The sequence below is a fragment of the Arvicola amphibius genome, chromosome X, assembly GCF_903992535.2.
Source record: "Arvicola amphibius chromosome X, mArvAmp1.2, whole genome shotgun sequence".
Classification (NCBI taxonomy): Eukaryota; Metazoa; Chordata; class Mammalia; order Rodentia; family Cricetidae; genus Arvicola; species Arvicola amphibius.
Window position 1 is genome coordinate 81,930,764 of NC_052065.1, and position 19,763 is coordinate 81,950,526.

The 19,763-nt window shown below is 34.5% G+C and overlaps 1 protein-coding gene across 1 annotated transcript in view; it reads left to right on the plus strand.

Moving 5' to 3' along the window:
* Diaph2 (diaphanous related formin 2) overlaps positions 1–19,763 on the plus strand; it is a 778,808-nt gene that overhangs the window by 78,366 nt on the left and 680,679 nt on the right. Inside the window, exon 4 of the mRNA XM_038316977.1 lies at positions 415–519. Within this exon, the coding sequence (XP_038172905.1) occupies positions 415–519 (105 nt within the window). The remainder of the gene's footprint in view (positions 1–414; positions 520–19,763) is intronic.

A 19,763-nucleotide genomic window follows, 5' to 3' on the forward strand; every position in this document is an offset into this window, starting at 1 on the left:
TTTGGTGTTATGTCTCCTGATAAATTTGTCTCTCACATTTGTTTTCCTGGGTGACAGTGGTCTTTTGGAAGCATGGACCAAGGGTAATTTGGTGTGTGTGTGTGTGTGTGTGTGTGTGTGTGTGTTATTGAGATAAATGAATGGCTCTTATAGGACTGTGTAATGCGTATTTATTTTATGAACCAACAGAATGTTCAGTGGCATAGTTTAAAAATATTATTTTCTTCTTCTCACTGCCTGGGTAGAAATAATCATGAATACATGTGAAATATTCACAAAATCATGTTATTTCAAGTATTAAATAATAGTGAACTATCCAAAAATATTTGCTGTTAAATATTATTTTCTTTAATCATTTTTGAAGCATTTAAGCAATAATTCATCCATCCTCACAGTAAATGTTTTTTCTAACAGGAGGATATGAACCTTAACGAAGAAAAGAAGGCCCCTTTACGGAACAAAGATTTTACCACCAAACGTGAGATGGTTGTCCAGTATATTTCTGCTACTACCAAATCTGTAAGTAGAGTCACTTCCCAGGCACCAAGAGAATGAGCTTATCTGTTTACTTAACAGTTAACAAACCTCAGCTCTTTAAATTTTTGACTATATACACTCATATTGTCAATTAAAGAAATAATATGTTTACACTTTTACATATTTATATCAGTACTGACCTGTTCATTGGACACAAGAGATCCATTATTATAGACAAGAGAGTAATATAGAAATCTCTTGACAGAATCCAGTTAATTTGAGGGCAGAGGTTTTATGTAGTCACTAAAAATTGGCAGTGTTTGCTGGTATCCCACCTACTATACATTTTGTTACATGAAAATTTCAGATTTTGAGGGAGAAAACACAAACACCACTGCCACCTTTAATTAAGTTTACATTTAAACATGTAATTTTTAGGAATGTTTTTTTACATTTTGCTTTGTTGCTTTGAGTGCAAACTGTAAGCTGGTTCATAATTGGTGTGATAAAGTTCACCTTAATATAAAGGAAAGCACACATCAGGAACTTTAATCAAATCTGCATGAATTTCAAAACCTAAACATATGTTTCATTGAAAGAATTTGTTGTCAGCAAGAAAAACTTACAACTTTAATAAAATTTTTTTCCTTGTTACCCTTCTAGGGTTCTTTGAAAAGTAGCCTTCAGATCTGAATTTTTTGTAGGAAAAATTATATTTTTGATATGACTAAATGTATCTCTTGTGTTTTTGAAAAGAACTTTACATGTTCAGATTCCATAAAATCATTGTATAGATGTGTTTATACACACATATTCATAATACACATATGTAATTTATATGTAGGTGTATGAGTATATTATATATTTGTATTTGTACACATACCTTTGAAACAAAGTATTTTCAGTTTAAAATATTGACCACTGAAGAAAGCATCCTTCATTGTAAAAGTATATTCTAACAATATGTTGGCTATGCCATTCATAATTTTTTAGTACACTAATTCTAGTAGCAACTAGTGAATTTTGTAATTGTATTGATTCTATATTGTACTGTTGGCAAGCTAAATCTGAATGCTGAACTATTTAAACATAATGCATTTCAGCTCTGCCAGAGCAGAGCAACAGCATGTTTTTTAATTAGGCTCTGCTATCCAAGGGCAGAAATATGTTTCAAGTGATAAGTAAAATTTGCCATGAGCATCATTTTCAATAGAATTAGGTGATGCACAGGGTTTTTACTTTGAAATTCTGATGAATCTTTTCTCATTTTTGCACTCAAGTTATTGTTCCCAGTAAAATGCTTTAGGAAATGTGGGGCATGTATATTCAGTGTTGTTTTTCAAATGCTCAAAGGCAAGTATACTAGCAAATCTATATAACCAGATCTGAGTACAAAGTGGGGATAATATATGACTAATCATTTGGTGTTTTAATGATAGAATTTGTTAGTGTCTCTGGCTCATTTGTTGGTGTTGTTTGGGTAAGTGGGACTGACTATAATGAAGATTATATGATGTTCTCATTCCGTGACCTTTGGATAATTACTCATTATCTGTGCACAGCATAGCTTAATTTATGTTTGTATGGTCTTCTTTTCAACCCACCAAAGGAATGTACACTTTGAATTATTATACTTATTTTCATATTGAAATCAAAAAACATTGGCTGAGGCTCTAGCTTAGCATGAAGTGCAACTATCTAACCTATTAAGGCTCTGGATTCCATCTAACACTGGAGAGAGATGGGGAGAAGGAAATTCAGAAAGGTGGAGGAAGGGAAGAAGCTAGATCACACCTTATTTTAACTGCTTAATTCAAATGACAGAAATGGAGTATTTCTTATAAGACATGAAATTTTCCATTTTAAGTAGCCATGAAATTAGTACTACTGATTGGATGGCCCTTATTTGTCTCCTTCAGCATACTTGTTACTCTTCTTTCTTTCAAAAGAATTCCAAGATTATAGGTTTTTTGCTATTATTTTTTGTGGGCCAAATATTTTGATGGAAGAGTGCTTGTTGACAAAGAGTGTTTTGAAGTTTTCTCACCTTGGAGAGACATTAATTAGTACCGTTTTCTGTCATTAAAACTATGAAAATTGTTTATGTAATTTCCCTTTAAAGATAAGAGGGATTCCATTCAGTAAGTAACAGCATTCAGTACGAAATAATGCTTGTACCTGTTCATGATTGTGACAGTTAATTTTGCACCAATTATCACTGAATGTGTGACTGTTGGTCTGTGTGGAGCTTAAGTTCCTGCCCTGTTATCTAGCTTTCATTAGGTGTTAAATATGCTTTGCCTGCCTTGTACATTTTTACTCTTTTTAATTATATTCATATACTCATTAAAGATATTTCTTCATTTAACGCAGATATGATGATACCTATCATGTTATAAAGGCTTTGTAGGTATTCAAAGATCTTATCTGAATGCAGAGCCAGTGTTAAAGTGAAAAAAATATTCCATAGTTACATGTAAGATATGGGAGGACTACAGTTAAATTTTAATGTAAATTTTGTTTTCCCCTTTAAATAACTGCATTGTTCTTTTATACGGAATTTTAACAATGAAAAAATGAGCTCAGTGAGGAATAGCCATCGTGTTCCTGGGAAAGGGCACTAAAAGATGATGAAGCAACACACAGACATGTGTCAGAACCTGTTTCTAAAACAAACAAGTCTGGTATTACATCATTAATTTTGTTACAATAAGAGTATTTTAAGGAAACCACAAGTTGATGTTATAAAACTATTGTTTGGTCATCCCCACACACTTAATGTAAAGTCTTATAGTAGACACTTTTGTGTACTAAAGTAATAGTAGATTGAGTAACTCAGTGATGAGTGAACTTTAAATAGTATGTGGAGAACCTAGTGTGCTTTTATTGCTCTGGGAGCCAAATGCTTGTTATTGTAGGAGGTGCGGTTCTAGGCCTGACCTAAGGGAGTTGGCCTGTATGGATTATATAGTTACAAATAACAAAGAAGATTGTATGGTTTTAAAGTGCCAGTGCAGAACTGCCAAACAAGCTGTTGGTATTGTTAAATCTGCCCTACTGATTTATAACCCAGAAAGAGGCACATCGTGCTGGGGATTTAGAGAAGATCTTGAATACAACTAACAACATATGTAGACATATTCATGAAGAAACATTATTTGCTAGAGTCCTAATGTTAGTGAACTGCATGCCATTGTCCTTGTGATAATATGAAGGAAGTAGTTTACTTCTAATTTTAATTAATACTTTTGAAATTCAGATTCTAGAACATGTTAGGTTACACATTTGACAAGATGTGAGGCATTGAGAGGGATAATTGTTCCAAAAAACTCTTCAATAGTACATAATCCAAAATCATTACATCAATTTTATCTGTAGGTTTGTAGACTCAACCAATAAAACAATTAGTTGAAAGTTGAAGTACACATGCAAATACATCTGTATTTGTTGTGACTGTGTTGTCACCATCATCAGATACTTTTCCTCGGGTCCTTTTCTTCCGTGGGCTGGGTAACATGAAACAGTTGAACCCAGATATGACCAAACTATTTTCTCCTTGCTTCTCTTGACTAATCAATCAAATATCTTTCTGTATGTGCTTTAGCTAAATTAAATCATTTTGCAATCCAAATGAATCATTCAAACAGGCCTTCAGTGGGCTGCATTTTAGTTGTTTCACTGACTAGGAACCTGTCTTAATTGTCTTAATTGTTAACACAGACTCTCTTTCTTTCTTTTTTTTTTGTCTCTGTGTCTGTGCTAAAGAAACAAGGGACAAATATAACTTCTGTCTTTTTTGGCGGGAGGAAATAACTTATGTCAACAGCAAATCTTCCATTTCAGATGACTGTTAGTGGCACCAAAGAAGCTTTTATTCATCTGAATAATCACTGAATGAATTTTTAAGGAACTTGCTTTGCTGTTTAGAGACTTGTGGATTTCTCTGAATTAATTTACTTGGAAGCACCATTATCTTTTTGTATCTTGCAATATCTTAGATGAGGATACTTATTTAAATTTCAGTTAAATTTGGTGTTTGTTTTAAAAGCACTACCTGAAAAATATAACACATATTGATAATAAATGTTCTCACATCAATGGTTTTGAATAGTAAATTTGCTCTATTGGTACACTGCTTGGTATTCAAGTATGGGAATCTGATAATCGTGATTTGGCTTACATTTGGATTTTGGCATAATATTATGTTTGTGTTGTAGTTTCCTCTTGTTTTCTTAAACACAATCCTAGAAATTGTCTCATCTCTTCAAATTTCTGACTGTTTCCTTGCATTTTTATGGACAAATTACATTGTTTGTTCTCACATCATATAGAAAACTCTGCTTTCATACTTGGAGCAATAGGATGACCTAGAAAAGAACAACAATAACAAATTTGTCTTATAATTTAAAAGTATAAGTTAAAATGGTATTATACATTTTAAATTTATAACAACATAAAATATTCAGCTTTCAAATAAAGTTGATTTCTGAACTTGATGCATGTCTTTAAATCAACATTTGTACTTTAAAATAACTTATTCTGACCATAATACTATATTTTCCATAGCTAGAAAAGAAAACAAGAGCCATATTTAGAATAAATTTTCCACTGATAATTTCTTTGAGGGGCTGTGAATGGGGTAAATATCTGAGTGTAAATTACAATTACATTTTATATTTGGATTTTTAATGCATGGAAAACCCATTAGAGTATAGATTTTTAAAAATTCCAAATCATTATTATCATTTATACCTATGAGTAGACTATATGTTTTGAAATGGCACACATTAATGTTGGTATTTTTTTTCACCTAAAGATCTAAAGCATTAAATGTGTTACTAGAGTAGGCCATTGACTATTTTACTAAACACTTAACTTCTGTCAAAGCTTCTAATTACTAATATTATTGCTGTTTGTTGTTTTTCACACCATAACCATTCTCGGTTGACTACTGCATGCAGATAGTTGGAAGTAAAGTTATGGTAAGTACTAAAGATGTATTTTACTCTTAGTACTAAATCTTTGTTTTGGAGATTTGTGATTATTGCATGCAATAATTAATGTTTGATTTTCCCAAAGTGTTAAGCTAAATATTGCAATCAATTAATTAAAATTTAGCTAAGTTAAGTACTTACTTAAAGCTTTGGGATATGTTTTAAAAACAGAATATGCCTGGGTTTTCTTGGAGGTTTTCTTTTTTCACTTGGAAAATTACATGTCTGCCATTTTAGATAACTTGGGTGAAATTGAAATTGTGTGCTGTATGTTGTTTATCATTAGAGCATGTAGGGGTATTTCTCAAGTATGGTCTTCTGTTTAGACAAATTCTTATGATGTCTTACTTTGAATTTTGTATCTATCATTCATGTGTACACACACACACACACACACACACACACCCCAAACCAGTTAGGAGACCTGAAGAGCTTTTTCTGTTGGATGGTATATATTGGCTCTAACTTTTTATGAGTAATGTTTCCCTGGACTTCACATATTAATTAGATATGTTAAAATTATCAGATTATGTTTTAAGTCTTTTGGTGCTACCATTTACGGGTTTTGTACGTACAGTATTGCAGTTACAATATACCTCTTAACAATCCAGATATTACCCGTATCATATTTCAGAGTTGTTTGTAATTACTTTGTCTCATTGAGTGTATATCATTTCTTTGGAGAATAGAGTATGAAGCATCTTTAAAAATCACAGAATAATGATGCATATAGCCTAGTTAATGTGTTTAATATTTACTTTGCCTTTAAAAGTTCCTTATTTATTCCCTTCTTTCCTCTCTCTCCATGGGAGATGCTGCATTTATCTGTGTGTATATGTGTACATGTGCCATGGCACATGTCTAAAGGCCAAAGGACAACTCCCACAAATCAGTTTTCTCCTTTCACCATGGGGATTTAACTCAGGTTGTCAGGCCACTGAGCAGTCTTTCTGATCTTATGCCTCCATTTTAAAAAGTCATCTTTAGCTCTGTTCCTGTCTTTATCCTGACAGGAACCCTTGACAGTTCCTAATGACATTTTTTTTTCTGGAATCAAGCACATACTAGCTTTTAACTAGAATACTCTTCTTTGGTGGCCCAGCAAGTATCTAAGTATCCATTGAAACTTCCATGTTGCAGGAAGAAGCTGTCCCATGTAAGTCCTTCTGTTCACTAGCATCATGTTTTTAACATTTTAGAAAAAAACACTTGCTTGTTTCTTTTGCCAATCAACGCAGCTTTTGCTTTCAAGAAACTGGCTCTAAAGGGAAAGAAGATAGATGACAACAGTCAGGTATATAGAACAGAGAGGGGTCCCAAAGAAGCTGTTTTGTCATGGCAAAGGCAGAGACTGTGCATGAGTCCTAGAGTGTTCTGAAAGGTGATGTTTTGAGATACGTGCTATGATTAGATTCAGAGTATGTCTTTTTTTCATGGCCATTTTCTGATCTCGCATCTGCTTCTCACATTTGAGCTGTCAACTTCTGCTGCAAAGAGAGTAAACTGTAGGAATCCCTTCTACCGGAAATGAGGAAGGTTTAATGTAAAGGAGAGGTAGGAGGGATGCATTATGGTAATTTTATTGTCCTAATTTTACTTTATTTTTTATTTTGCAGCTAAAGAGAGAGATGAAACAATATATAAAATAACTCCAGTTAAAAGACAGCTTCAAAGGGTTTATGTGTCATGGGCTCACTAATGGTCAAAAGGTGGGAGGAGTATTTTTGCTGGTAAATAGGCAGGTAGAAATTTCGTATAGATGCTATAGACAGTAGATTTCTCAGATCACCAAATTAAGTATTGTGGTTACTTAGAGATTTTAACATTAGTTTAAACATGAGTGGTGGAAGAGCCAGAATGAAATTGGAAAGATGGGATATACAATGAAGTAGGTCTGCATGGCCTTTTTCCTTTCGTTCTCTAACACTGATTGCAAGCTGAAATAGTAGGCCTTGCTGCTGATTTTTTTTTTTTTTTTACCATTGCTGTTGCTTTTCATTTAGCTTTAAAAAGCAAACCTGAAAGTTGCCTGATATTGGGACATAGCTACAACTTCATCTCCAGGTCATACTGATTCTAGCTTTGTGACTATTATGCCTGTACTCACTACACAGCTTTTGTATGAAGCCTTTCTTTATTCTTATTCCCCAAACCACATCCCATTTCCACTTGATACTTTACTGGAATTCCTGTAGCTCTTTCTTTTACACATATTGTTCCTTTCTATTTGGTGATTCCTAGTACTTTATATATTCACTAAGGGATTTTTAAAAATGACATCCTGATTTTACTTTATAGTAATTAGCATACTTGAAGAGTAGCCTCTAGCCTCTATCATCGTTTGGGTTTGTATTTCTGTGATCGTAGGACAGAGTCTATATTTTGTGGAAGTCATATATTCATAGTTTCAGACTATGTTGCATAGGGCCTGTATGATCTTGAGTAATTTATAGACATATATGAGCCTCTGACTTCCCATTGTGAAATGAAAATGCTAAGTTCAGGATAGGTTTCAGTGGGCTATTTGTATTCAATACATTCAAGATAGAAATAAACATGTCAATCATATGTCCAGTTTATCCTTTTATTAAATATAATAGTTATGTAAACATTATTGGAAAAATATAAAGCACAGCAATTACATTGTAAACTGAAATGAAGACCATGAAGCATCTTTTTTTTTCTAAGCATACAAAATATATTCTGTTTGTAGGTTTAAAAGTAGAAATACAATTATTTCTAGATCAAGAATAGTGAGAAGGCTGGACAGTTATGGTGTACGCCTTTAATGCCAGTACTTGGGAGGCAGAGTCAGGTGGATAACTGTGAGTTTGAGGCCACCCTGGTATATCCAGATTGAGTTCTAGGACAGCTAGGACTGTTAATACAGTGAAACCCAGGTGGGGGAAATTCCCCCCTCCAAAAAATGAAAAAGGTTGAAAGGATTTTGCTGAATGTTAGAAGAAGACTTCATCTCTTTATTGGAAGCCAGGTGTTACTTGCTGTGGGTTATTGCTGGGCTTTGAGAAAAAAGTAAAATAGAAGCAACATCAACAAAAACAATAGAAACATCCTATGAGGTCACAAGTTACTACTGACATGTTTATTTTAAAGGGTCACTAAAATAGTTGACGATTTTCCATAAATTCTTTCTATGAGGTGAAAAGATGAAAGTTTTCGAGAATTTGGAGTAAGATAGAGGTGGGACTGAATAATGACTTTGGGGACTCCTAGTTCTAAATAAATATGGTCAAACTTTGTGAACCAAAATAGTGTTTATTGCATAGTAAAATATCTTACAAAGCAGATTTAGAAAACAGTTAAAATGATTGACTTTATTTCATTGCAAGCCAGGAATAGTTTATCCATAACATAAAAGTAAGCATTCTTACATAGAGCAAAAAAAGGGAACAATTGACCTGATTATACAATGATACTTTAAAAATATAAATATAATGATTAGACCTCATAGGGTTAAATATAAGGCAATTTAATATAAGTAGTTCAGTGCCTAGGGCAAAATGGGACTTTAGGAATTTAAATAGCTGACTTATGGCTAGACATGCTGGTGAAGGCGTTCAGTTTCAGAACATATGAGACAGAAGCAGGTCAATCTCTGAGTGCAAGGCTGGCCTGGTCTATATATCAGGCTCCAGGCCAGCCTGAGCTACATAATAAGACCCTATATCAGAAAAAATAAATCAACAATTTAACATGCATTCATTCTCTCTTAACAGTGTGGTGACAGGGTCTCATGTATCCAAGGCTGGTCTCGTATTCATCTTCCTTCAATAACCTTTACATACTGCCGTTACAAGCATATCCTGCCACACCCAAATCCTTTATTTTTTCAACACAGAGTCATAGGTATCTGTTATATCCCAGGCAATATTCTTGGAATTATTATAGGAGCCCCTGACCATAATACCTGACTTTGCATTCTAATACACACCCATATTCAGAAAAAAGGACATAAAATACATGAAACAAGAAGAATGAATTTCTTTTTCCCGCTTATGCTAAAATTGGTGGGAGAGAGCAAGTCTCATTCTGTGTCCACCTTTCCCATAGCAGTGTTATTATTTAGAGAAAAGATGAAACAAAAGCCTGGAAATGTGTGTATAGACCTTGGCCTTCAGGCTTCATTTAGGGAAATGGCTGGTCAGCATTTCTTGTGAATGGACCATTCCCACTCTTCCTTGGCAGGACCTGTAAAAAGCTAGAGCTAAGAACCACAATTTAAATACACAGGTCCTAATTTCTAGGACTCCTTGTACTGTTAGCATGATAAACTATACAGGTTGTACTCATGGAGCTAACATTTTAGTTGGGGAAACATACAGTAAGACACATATCAAATATTATGACAGGTCTTCGCAAGTGTTAAGGAGAAAAAAATGTAAAAAAAAAAAGAGAGCAAGATGAGAAACTACAGTGATCAGGGATGTCCTGTTTTAAATAGTCAAGCTATGTAATCAACTGAGAATTCAGGGGAAATGGAGAGAGTCATGCAGATATCTACAGAAGAGCTTTGCAGTCTGACACAATGCCAAGTGCAAAAGCCTTGAGGCAGAAATGTTCACGGAGTGTTTGAGGAATGAAAGGAGGGCACTATGGGTAGGTAGCACGGGATGCGCAAGGAACCGGAAGGGGTATTTATTAACAATGCAAAGAGCTAGTCCAAATGGATGAAAATACATTTAGACATAGCTAGTGGTCCCCAAACTTGGAAAGGAAAGCTGAGGTCATTTTAGGAGAGCTGTATGAATAGTCACTGGGTCCTGGGTGTGTTTTGAAATTTAGAATGACAGAATTAGAGGCTTCTGCTGGAGAGGACTCACAGTAGTAGAATTTGCAGAGGTTAGAGACCGAGGACAGAGAGCTCAAGCAAGTGCTTTCTGCAGTGGTATCGTGACTGAGTTGGAATGTTTTTAGTAGGAACTAAATGGAGGGTATAGCAGAGAGAGTAAAGAAGGCTGGATATGAACTATATCAGCCTCAGCAAATGAATATAAAGGGCAGAAGAGATGTGTGCCTCAATAATGACTGAAATTGCAAGCGTTACTGATTAAAATGACACGAACATTCATACAGAAGTCAAGAGCAAGACCAAGTTTGGAGTTCAAGATGATGAGTTCAGTTAGATACGTAAATCAAGGAGAAATAGCTAAGATCACAAAAGCAGAAGTAAAGTGTGACCATGCAAGGACATTTTTTTAGTTTTTAAGCATTAACAGAGTAATTTTTAAAATGGGGCTCACTGTTGCAGATTCTGGCTTTTACTATTTAAAATGTACTTTCTGTACCTTTCTGATAAGGAAAGATCAGTTATCATTTGAATTCCATTCACTGGCTCATAAACTGTAGCCCAACTATCTTTACTAAGTCAGGAGTACTGTGTGTATGTCTCAGTGACTTGGTGGATTAGCATAGAGAACAGCAACATATATTTTGTAGTCTGGAGTATTGTCTTTCAGATAGGCAATCTTAAATGTTTAAAAGCTCTTACTTTTTACCTTTTGTAATCTTTCTAAATAATCTCAGTCCAAAGGACAAGCTCATCATAGTGAAGGCTCAATACAAGTGTCACTTTTACCCATAATCAGGATGTGAGAATTGTTTTCACTAATTGAGTGATTTACGGGGTTTTGTTCCAAAAGAGAGCCTAGTGGGTTTCTAGGATCAGGATGATAAAGAAAGTAATGCAGAAGTAGCCATAGGAATTCAAGGCCAAACCTGAAGTTCAGTGTGAGACCCTGTCAAAAGAGCAAGAGACTGAGTGATTGCTTTATGGCCAGTTTCTAAGTAAGTTCAAATGTTCTTGCTATGCACCTGGATGTAAACCACCTATTACTAGTAGTATCCATCAAATACCACTAAGCATGGCAGTATGTTTTTGTGTACTGTTGAGCTGCTATTCTATTATTAAGGTGAATTTTTGCTAGATTATTAACAGGGTCACACCTTAATGATTACTTTATGTTGACATTATACTTGTGTCATACCAATTATTTGAATCTATCCTGTGAAGAACAATTAAATATTTCTTTTCTCTCTTTTTCCCTTTCTATAATTAGGCAGTCCAGAAGGGGGAGACAAACACTGATTATTGGAGTTTAAAGTTGTTCATGATGATAAAACATTGCTTTCTTATACTCCAAGTTGATTGTATTTTTCTAACAGATTTAGACATTGTAGAATAGTTGCTACTGTAAAAGATTTAGTTTTAATGGTGGTAAAAATCTTATTAAAAATCTAAATTCAATCAGAATAAAAATAATCAATGCCATTATTTTTGACTATAAAGTAGAAAAACTCATTTGTTTTTAAGATGAAAAGAAGACCCGAGACTATTGAATGGTGGCATATAATAAGTGATCTTTTAAACACCTGCACAAATACTATTAAAGTACTCATTTTAGTCTTTACTAATTTCACATTTATTACTTCAATGACCAGCTACTTTCTCCTTTTCTAATGCTTTAACCGTATGCAAGCTGGCTTGTGTATTAGCCTTGTTTTGGGTAAGGGTATACAGGGTCTGGGAACCTGGCTCAGTGGTAAAGCATTTGCCTAGCTTGTTTATGAAAACAAAACAACAAAACCCAAAATATCAAGACAAAGATATCTACATGTATTTTGAAAGATTATTCATTACTTAAACCTATTGGCACCATTTCAAATCTATTCTTATCATGGAGGAGCTGCTGCATCCTAGGGAAGGAAATGCCTCTTTACACCTGCTATTTCGGGGGGCCCAAATGATTGAGAAAGAATGATCTTTGTGTTTTTGGAGTAGTCATTTGTAAATTGGCAACACTGATACATGTAAACCGATGATACTATGGAACTTCAGTGGGAGAAAAAAAGTGCAAAATTCCTGGTGCATTAGGGACCAAAAATACACACTGAGACAATTCCATTTCTATCATTGGCCCATAGTTTTTGAAGCCATTGTTTTCTATGCTAAAAGAGATAAAACATAGTCCTTTTGAGTTTTATATTATCCATGTTTACCTATCTTATGCACTCTTGCCTTTTATAATTAATTTCAATTAAACATTAGCTTTGTTTAATTAATATTTAATTAAAATGCTTATATGTGCTGAGAAGGCAAGGGCCATGTTTTTAATATACCTTAGACATTTTCAAATACACTGGGCTCAAACAGCAATAAAATAATTAGTATCCCTCTGTTCAATGACTGAATTCTTATACCTCCACTGAAGTTGAACTGCTTATGAACTGAAATCAGAAGACTGACAGTTATTTTATAAAGCTTCTTAAAAACAGTCCTCATTCTTTGGAAATTAAGTTCAGCATCATAAAAGTCTTTTTTTACACTTAGAATATAAATAAAAAAAATTAAGTATATTTTTCCTTGATAACTTTTCTGCTACACTGAGGAAAGTTGCTCATTATAACCCATGAACTCTCTTAGGGCACTTGAAGGCTCAAGTGGCTGTTCAGCTTCTTCTAATTCAAGTTCTCCTGTTAGATCTGTCTACAGATTGGGGCCTCAGAATTGTTAAGTATTCATTTATAACCCACTCTGTCTCCATGTTCTTTCTCTTATTTTACTCAGAGTGTAGACGTGTCTATGAAAGTGTTCTTCTTTCTCAGTTTATATGTGGGTGAAGAATATTGAGAAGGGTCCACCCTCTGCTTCATTCTTTTCCCATTATCCAACATTCTCTCAAAATAGCTCTTTATCACATCAGCTAGAAGTATCCTGATTGTTCCCTTAGAATTTTTCTCCCATTGTGTTTGCTCACAGCATATCATATACAGTGAATCATACTTCCAGGAAACCTACCATACAAAATGAATGCTTAATGCAGAAATCATAACAGTTGAACAAAGGGATGCCTAATTCTTTTTTTCTGTTATAGCCTAAAGTATTTAAATTATGCGTAATGCATGCTAAGACATGCTTTTTGTCTTCTGAGAGTTTATAAGCATTTTATTTAAATATTACTATTTAAGCAAAGTTGATGTTTAATTGAACAAATTATAGCTCTTGGAATTCAAATGCCTGTTGCCAGGGATTTACTTTTTATCCCTGAGTGACTTAAGGTAAAAGACTAACTTTTCTTTATCCTACATCTCTATATGTATTTTGCCAGATGGGTGCGAGCCACTATGTGGTGGCTGGGAATTGAACTCAGGACCTCTAGAAGAGTAGCCAGTGCTCTTAACCTCTGAGCCATCTCTCCAGTCTCTATATGTATTTTGCTATACTGATGGAGTTATGAAACACTTGTAAACTGTCAAACATTTACATAATAAGCCATTACAGTAATAACCAGTTAAAGAGCTAATTCTTATGGTAGTTCCTAATACACATTTCAAGAGAAATGTGTTGAACCACAAGTGCTGGCTGATAATGCAATTATGCATTTGTTTCATTACTTAGTGTCTTCTTTAGGAGCCAATTATGTTTTTATCCTTTGTAAAATCTCACATTTTTGACATTGCTCTTTGGCTAAAGATAATGTTTACTGTCGCTTCTTTATGAAAAGGCATAAGCAACTATGGGTGTCACCCCAATCTTGCATTTAAATATGAAAAGATTCATCTTTAAACTGTGCAGTCATGTCATCATTTGTTCACTTAGTCTGACCTCTTTGCTTATATATACTCTATAAATTAGGGGTTTAATAACTTTCTAAAACTGAAGTTATGGAAACTGAACAAAAGCAAAGTTTCTGACAGTAATTTCAGATTTTTGGTAGTAGTTAAGAATTTGCCTTCTTTTAAAAAGTATTGTAAGTATAAAAGACCCAAATTCTTTTAAACACATGATTTAAAAGAAAACTTCAAAATTTATCTCTCTTTGTAAGAGCAATGCAATTCTGATGAGCAAGGGGCCAGGAAGAGAGGGAAAGTGATCCGAGGGAATGAAATATACAGTATACTGGCATATATGCACAAAAGTGTGGTAATGAATCCCGCTACTTTGTGTACTAATTTAAAGGGTTGATTTAAAAAGACTAGTGTATTATCTGAAAGCTAGTGAAATAACTAAAGGAAATTGTGCTGGTTTGCCTTTTTGTCAATCTAGACACATCTGGGAAGACGGAATAGTAATCGAGTAAATATGCCATAAAATTGTCCTCTAGGCAAGTCTACAGGGTATTTTCTTGATTTCTTTTTTTTTTTATTTTTTATGCAAGAAATTCATCATTATGGCTATAGGAACTGGCCTTTTCAGGCTCCCTCTCCTCAGCTGCCCAAGGAACTAACTGGGAGCGTCTCCCTGGAAACCTGGGAACCCCTCTAGGGTCAAGTCTCTTGACAACCCTCAGGTAGCTCCTTAAATTAAGATATATGCTTCCCTGCTCTCATATCCACCCTTCCTATATCCCAAGCACCCCATTCCTCCGAGCTCCCCCCGCTCTCCCCTTCACACTTTTCTCTCCCCATCTTCCCTTGGCCCAGTCTTGCCCAACCCTCAAGTTCCCAATTTTGCCTGGCGATCGTGTCTACTTCCAATATCCAGGAGGATTACTATATCTTTTTTGGGAGTTCACCTTCTTATAAGGACCCTACCCATTGTGGGTAGTGCCATCCTTGGGCAGGTGTTCTGGGTTCTATAAGAAAGCAGGCTGAGCAAGCCATGGGGATCAAGCCAGTAAGCAGCACTTCTCCATGACCTTTGTATGGGCTTCTGTCTCCAGGTTCTTGCCTTTACTTTCTGCTTTGATGATGAACTACATGAACTATATCCTGTAAGAGGATATAATCCTTTTCTTCCTGAAATTGCTTTTAGTTGTACCAGCGTGTACCGGCGTGTACCGGCGGTCGGAGGGGTTTGGAAATAACCAAAGTAGTCCTTTTATAATAAATCAGTTTTAATAAAAGGAGAAAATAGGGGAACTTACAGAACCGAGGGTCCAGCGAAGTAGAAGGTAACGCGGGGGACAGGAACAGGGGCTCCTTCCGGGGCCCCGGTTCTTTTTAAGGGTACCCTACTCCCCTGGGGCAGCCACGCCCCTGAACACAGGGATTGGGCCAGCTGCCCCAACATTTAGTCCTGGTGTTTATCACAACAACTGAAAGTAAGCTTTAAAAATGACTCACAATCCTGTACCCCTTACATAAAATGCTGTTAATATTATGGTAAGTTTAATATGTAGTCATTTCTTGGCTGCATGATTATGTTATTAAAATTCTTTGCTCCAATTTTTATTGATATACTTTCAAAAATGCATATTTTATTTATAATGATGTAAACTGATAAAGATAATTTTGGTAGATTAAGTATTTGATAACAAAGTAGTATTGTAATAAACCCAGGCACCCTCAGGGGTCCCTTAATTACAGTTACTGAAAACTCAATATCCAGAAACAAATTTCACCTTGTGTGGTTGTGGCATGATTTTATCTTTAGAAAAATTGAATATTTGAGTTGCTTGGTCCATTTTAAAATGTACTTTCCAGTATAGTTTGAGAAAACCGATGAAAAATAGCCATGGTTTCTAGCATATTGTTGAATTAAAGTAATACGTACATTGCCATCAGTATGTGAAACAATGCTTCGTATTATTTTCTCAAATTGATAATTATTCATATTCACAAGGCACAAGTAATCTGGAGACAAAACTAGTGGTATGGGGTCAATAAGTAGTAGCAGGAATTCATCAAAGAATTTAACAAAATTTGGCAAGCTCCACCTTTCCTTGTTTGTGGGTAAAGCACTGCTGAATTACTATTCCAAATGAAGCAAGGTTTTCATTTGGAAAAATTACTTGTATTAAACAGATGACTAGGCCGAAATAGCTGCTAAAACAATTTCATGCTTTTGTTTTTAATGTAGTCCAATTATAAAATGTCAAATCAGATTGTATGTGCGTACACAAGTGCGCAGTTCTAATTTTATTTTTGAGTTATCACATTTCAGGAAGTTGATTAAAATCGCCCAAAATATTTTCTAAGCTTTTTGTGTATAACAAATGAACCATTTTTGAAATGAGTTAAGATGAGTTTGGAATTTTGGCAGATAATGCTTTGATTAACTGAATTGATTGATAATTCTATAGTTACCCATTTTGTTTGTTTTATGAATATGTAATGAACTCTCTTCCAAATTTTCTTATTTACTCTAAGGCGTACAGAGTCACTATAATGTTAGAATGCATACTCATATAGCTCTCACTCATTCTCATGCTAAAACATTATATTATACTATATTTGCTCATTGATTCTTTTTCTTATTTCACTTTTTTCGTCTTTTGGTGTTTTTGTTACTGATTTGTTATACTTCAGCCTTTCATGCTTAAGCATGCATCACCAAAGAGCAAGGGTCTTCTCCAATGTGAGCAATGGATATAATCAAATTTGAGGTTATTTTTTCACTGATGTGATGTTGTTATTAAACGAGGGCCAATTTTCACATTTCCTCAGCTATCTTAATACACTTTATAATTATATTCTTATAGTACAATTGAATATCAAACTTACTGTCTAAATCTCCCTCAACTTCTTCAATCTAGAGGAGTTTGGATGCATTTGAATAGTTTTTGTTAACACTTTGAAGAAACTAAGTCAGATATTTTGCAGAATGTTTCTCAGCCTTGATTTTTCTTGTTTCTCTATGATTAAATTCAGGATAAATATTTTTAGTAAGGATGTTATATAGGTAATTCTTGGCTTCAGAGCATCTCATTATGAAGCATGTGGCTATCTGGCTGCCTCATCATAAGTGCTGAGGAAGTGACCTCTATATTTGAAATTAATAAGTCATAAATAAGATGATGTTTTGAGACCATGTAAATAACCTGTTTCTTAGCAACATTTTGTATACTTTTCACACCTGTGGAAGAAATTTTTGCTCCAAGTCAGTTATTGCTTGCTTTGTTACAGAATGATTTTCTGATTTTGACTTTATGCATTTGTTGTATGACATTCTTCTATAAAATAGGACATTATTAGCCTCTCTTTCTGTTTGAATTAAAAAAAAATTATTCTCTCATAGATTGTTCATTTAAATTCATTTGCACAACTTATTGATAGTCTGTGAAAACCTTTAAGGTTTTTACTAAAAATAACATATAAAGAAATTAACTGCCGGGCGGTGGTGGCGCACGCCTTTAATCCCAGCACTCGGGAGGCAGAGGCAGGCGGATCTCTGTGAGTTCGAGACCAGCCTGGTCTACAAGAGCTAGTTCCAGGACAGGCTCCAAAGCCACAGAGAAACCCTGTCTCGAAAAAAAAAAAAAAAAAAAAAAAAAAAAAAAAGAATTAGCAATTATGTATTTATACATTGCTGGTTATTGGTTTGGTGCCAAAGTTAAGGTATGTCCAGGCTTATAACTGATACTAGAACCCTTTCCTTCTTTGTTAGAGACAAAAAGAAAAACAAATTAAAACATGTAATTAAGAAGAATTTGAAGAGTGCAGTTTATCGGTGATAACATTAACAATAATAGTATCATTGTATTAGCATCAATATATCAAAGCTATTAATAACAGATAGAAATTGGAGAAGGTATGATTAGTTTTCTAGTGGTCTTTAGAGGTAGTGACTATAATTGTTTCATAGTTGGGTGGAGAGCTTTTATGGTTTGTATGTAAAATGTCCTTCAGATGCTGATGCATTGGTACATTTGTTCTCCAGCTAGAGGCATTGCTTTTGAATGGTACTGATCATTTGGGAGGTGAGGCCTAACTAGAGAAATTGAATTGCTGAGAAGAGTGGAGTTGGACTTATCGGTTGTAGCTTGGGCTATATTCTACCCTGAGGTCTCTGCCTCCTGACTACAGAGATATGAGCAAGCAGCTTCATGCTTTCACCACCATGGACCCAGTCATGTTAGCCACCTATCTTTTCTCTACCAATAGATTGTACCCTCTCATTCCATGAGCCAAAATAGACTTTTTCCCCTTAAGCTGCTTATTTTGTATATTTTATCAAAACAATGAGAAAGTAGACTGAAACACTAGGCATCACCATGTATAAAGGACTGTGTATATCATCAGGTTAAGGAGCAAAGGGAATAAGCTACAGGCATTGTATCTGTGAGAATTAACTGTTACATATCAGATATTTACGTTACTTTACAATCCATAACAGTAGCAAAATTAGTTATGAAGTAGCAAAGAAATAATTTTATGGTTACGTGTCACCATAACAACAGGAACTGTATTAATGGGCCACAGCATTAGGAAGGTTGTAAACCATTGGCTTATAGGAATGACATCCATTGGTTAAATTGACTCCTAGTCTTCTTAGCCTTGATTCTGAGTACAGACACTGGAAATGGTTCTTTCTTTTCCATCTATAGGGAGTGTCCCTCTATATTATGGGCCTTATGCCTGTGCAACAACAAAATGTACTTGTATCTTAAGAATTTTTGAAAGCTATTGTGTGATCATAGAACCTGTAACACATTGGTCAGTCATTTGTCCTCAGTAACCATCCATCTGTATCTGAATGTTGTAGCCAATTTTTTAATGTATTATGTTTACTATAGCATTTTAGATCACTGGCATGTATAGTAGTATATTGTAGTAGACAGAGATATGTTTCAACTTAACACCTTAAATAGATGTGTTGGAAAGTGAGTGTTTTTTCCTAGATTTTTTTCCCCTAAAACATCTCATTTTCTAGTGACTCTAGGTAGGGAGGTATTTTGCTTTGTTCATCTGCTTTCTGACAGTGATTCTCATAGTCTATACCAGTTTTCCTTGCAAATAATGGTATAGCTTATATGATTATAGATACAAAATTTTGTCATTTGGTAAAAATAATACAGCAATGGGAAGGGTATATATATATATATATCATTGTAAGTAATTTATTTTTATTAAAATGTTAGTAATATCCATATTAGAATCTCATTGAGTTTACTTGTTCATTGTTCACCAGTTGAAACACACACACACACACACACACACACACACACACACACTTTGGTCTTTGATTTCTTGTTGTGGATGCATAACACTGGCAAGGTTGATTGGCATACAATCTAGTCCTTTTCCCTTTGGTATTTAGGAAGATGTTCTTTATCCACTAACCCATGCCTAAAACCAGTATAAAACATCAGTATAATTATAAGCACCCCTAGTTACATAAGTTAGTGAAATTTAATTTGTTGATTATTAGTATTTTAAAAGTCATGTAATTTGAAAAAGTAGAGTGGAGATGATAATGTCCAAACCAAACTCAACTGATCACTCTTTCCTAACTTTTCTGGAGTTGTGCATGGGTATTTGCTATGTAGAAAGAAGATGTAATAGAAGATGTGTTCATGAGTTTAGAGAACAGTGAGATATTGAATGATTGTG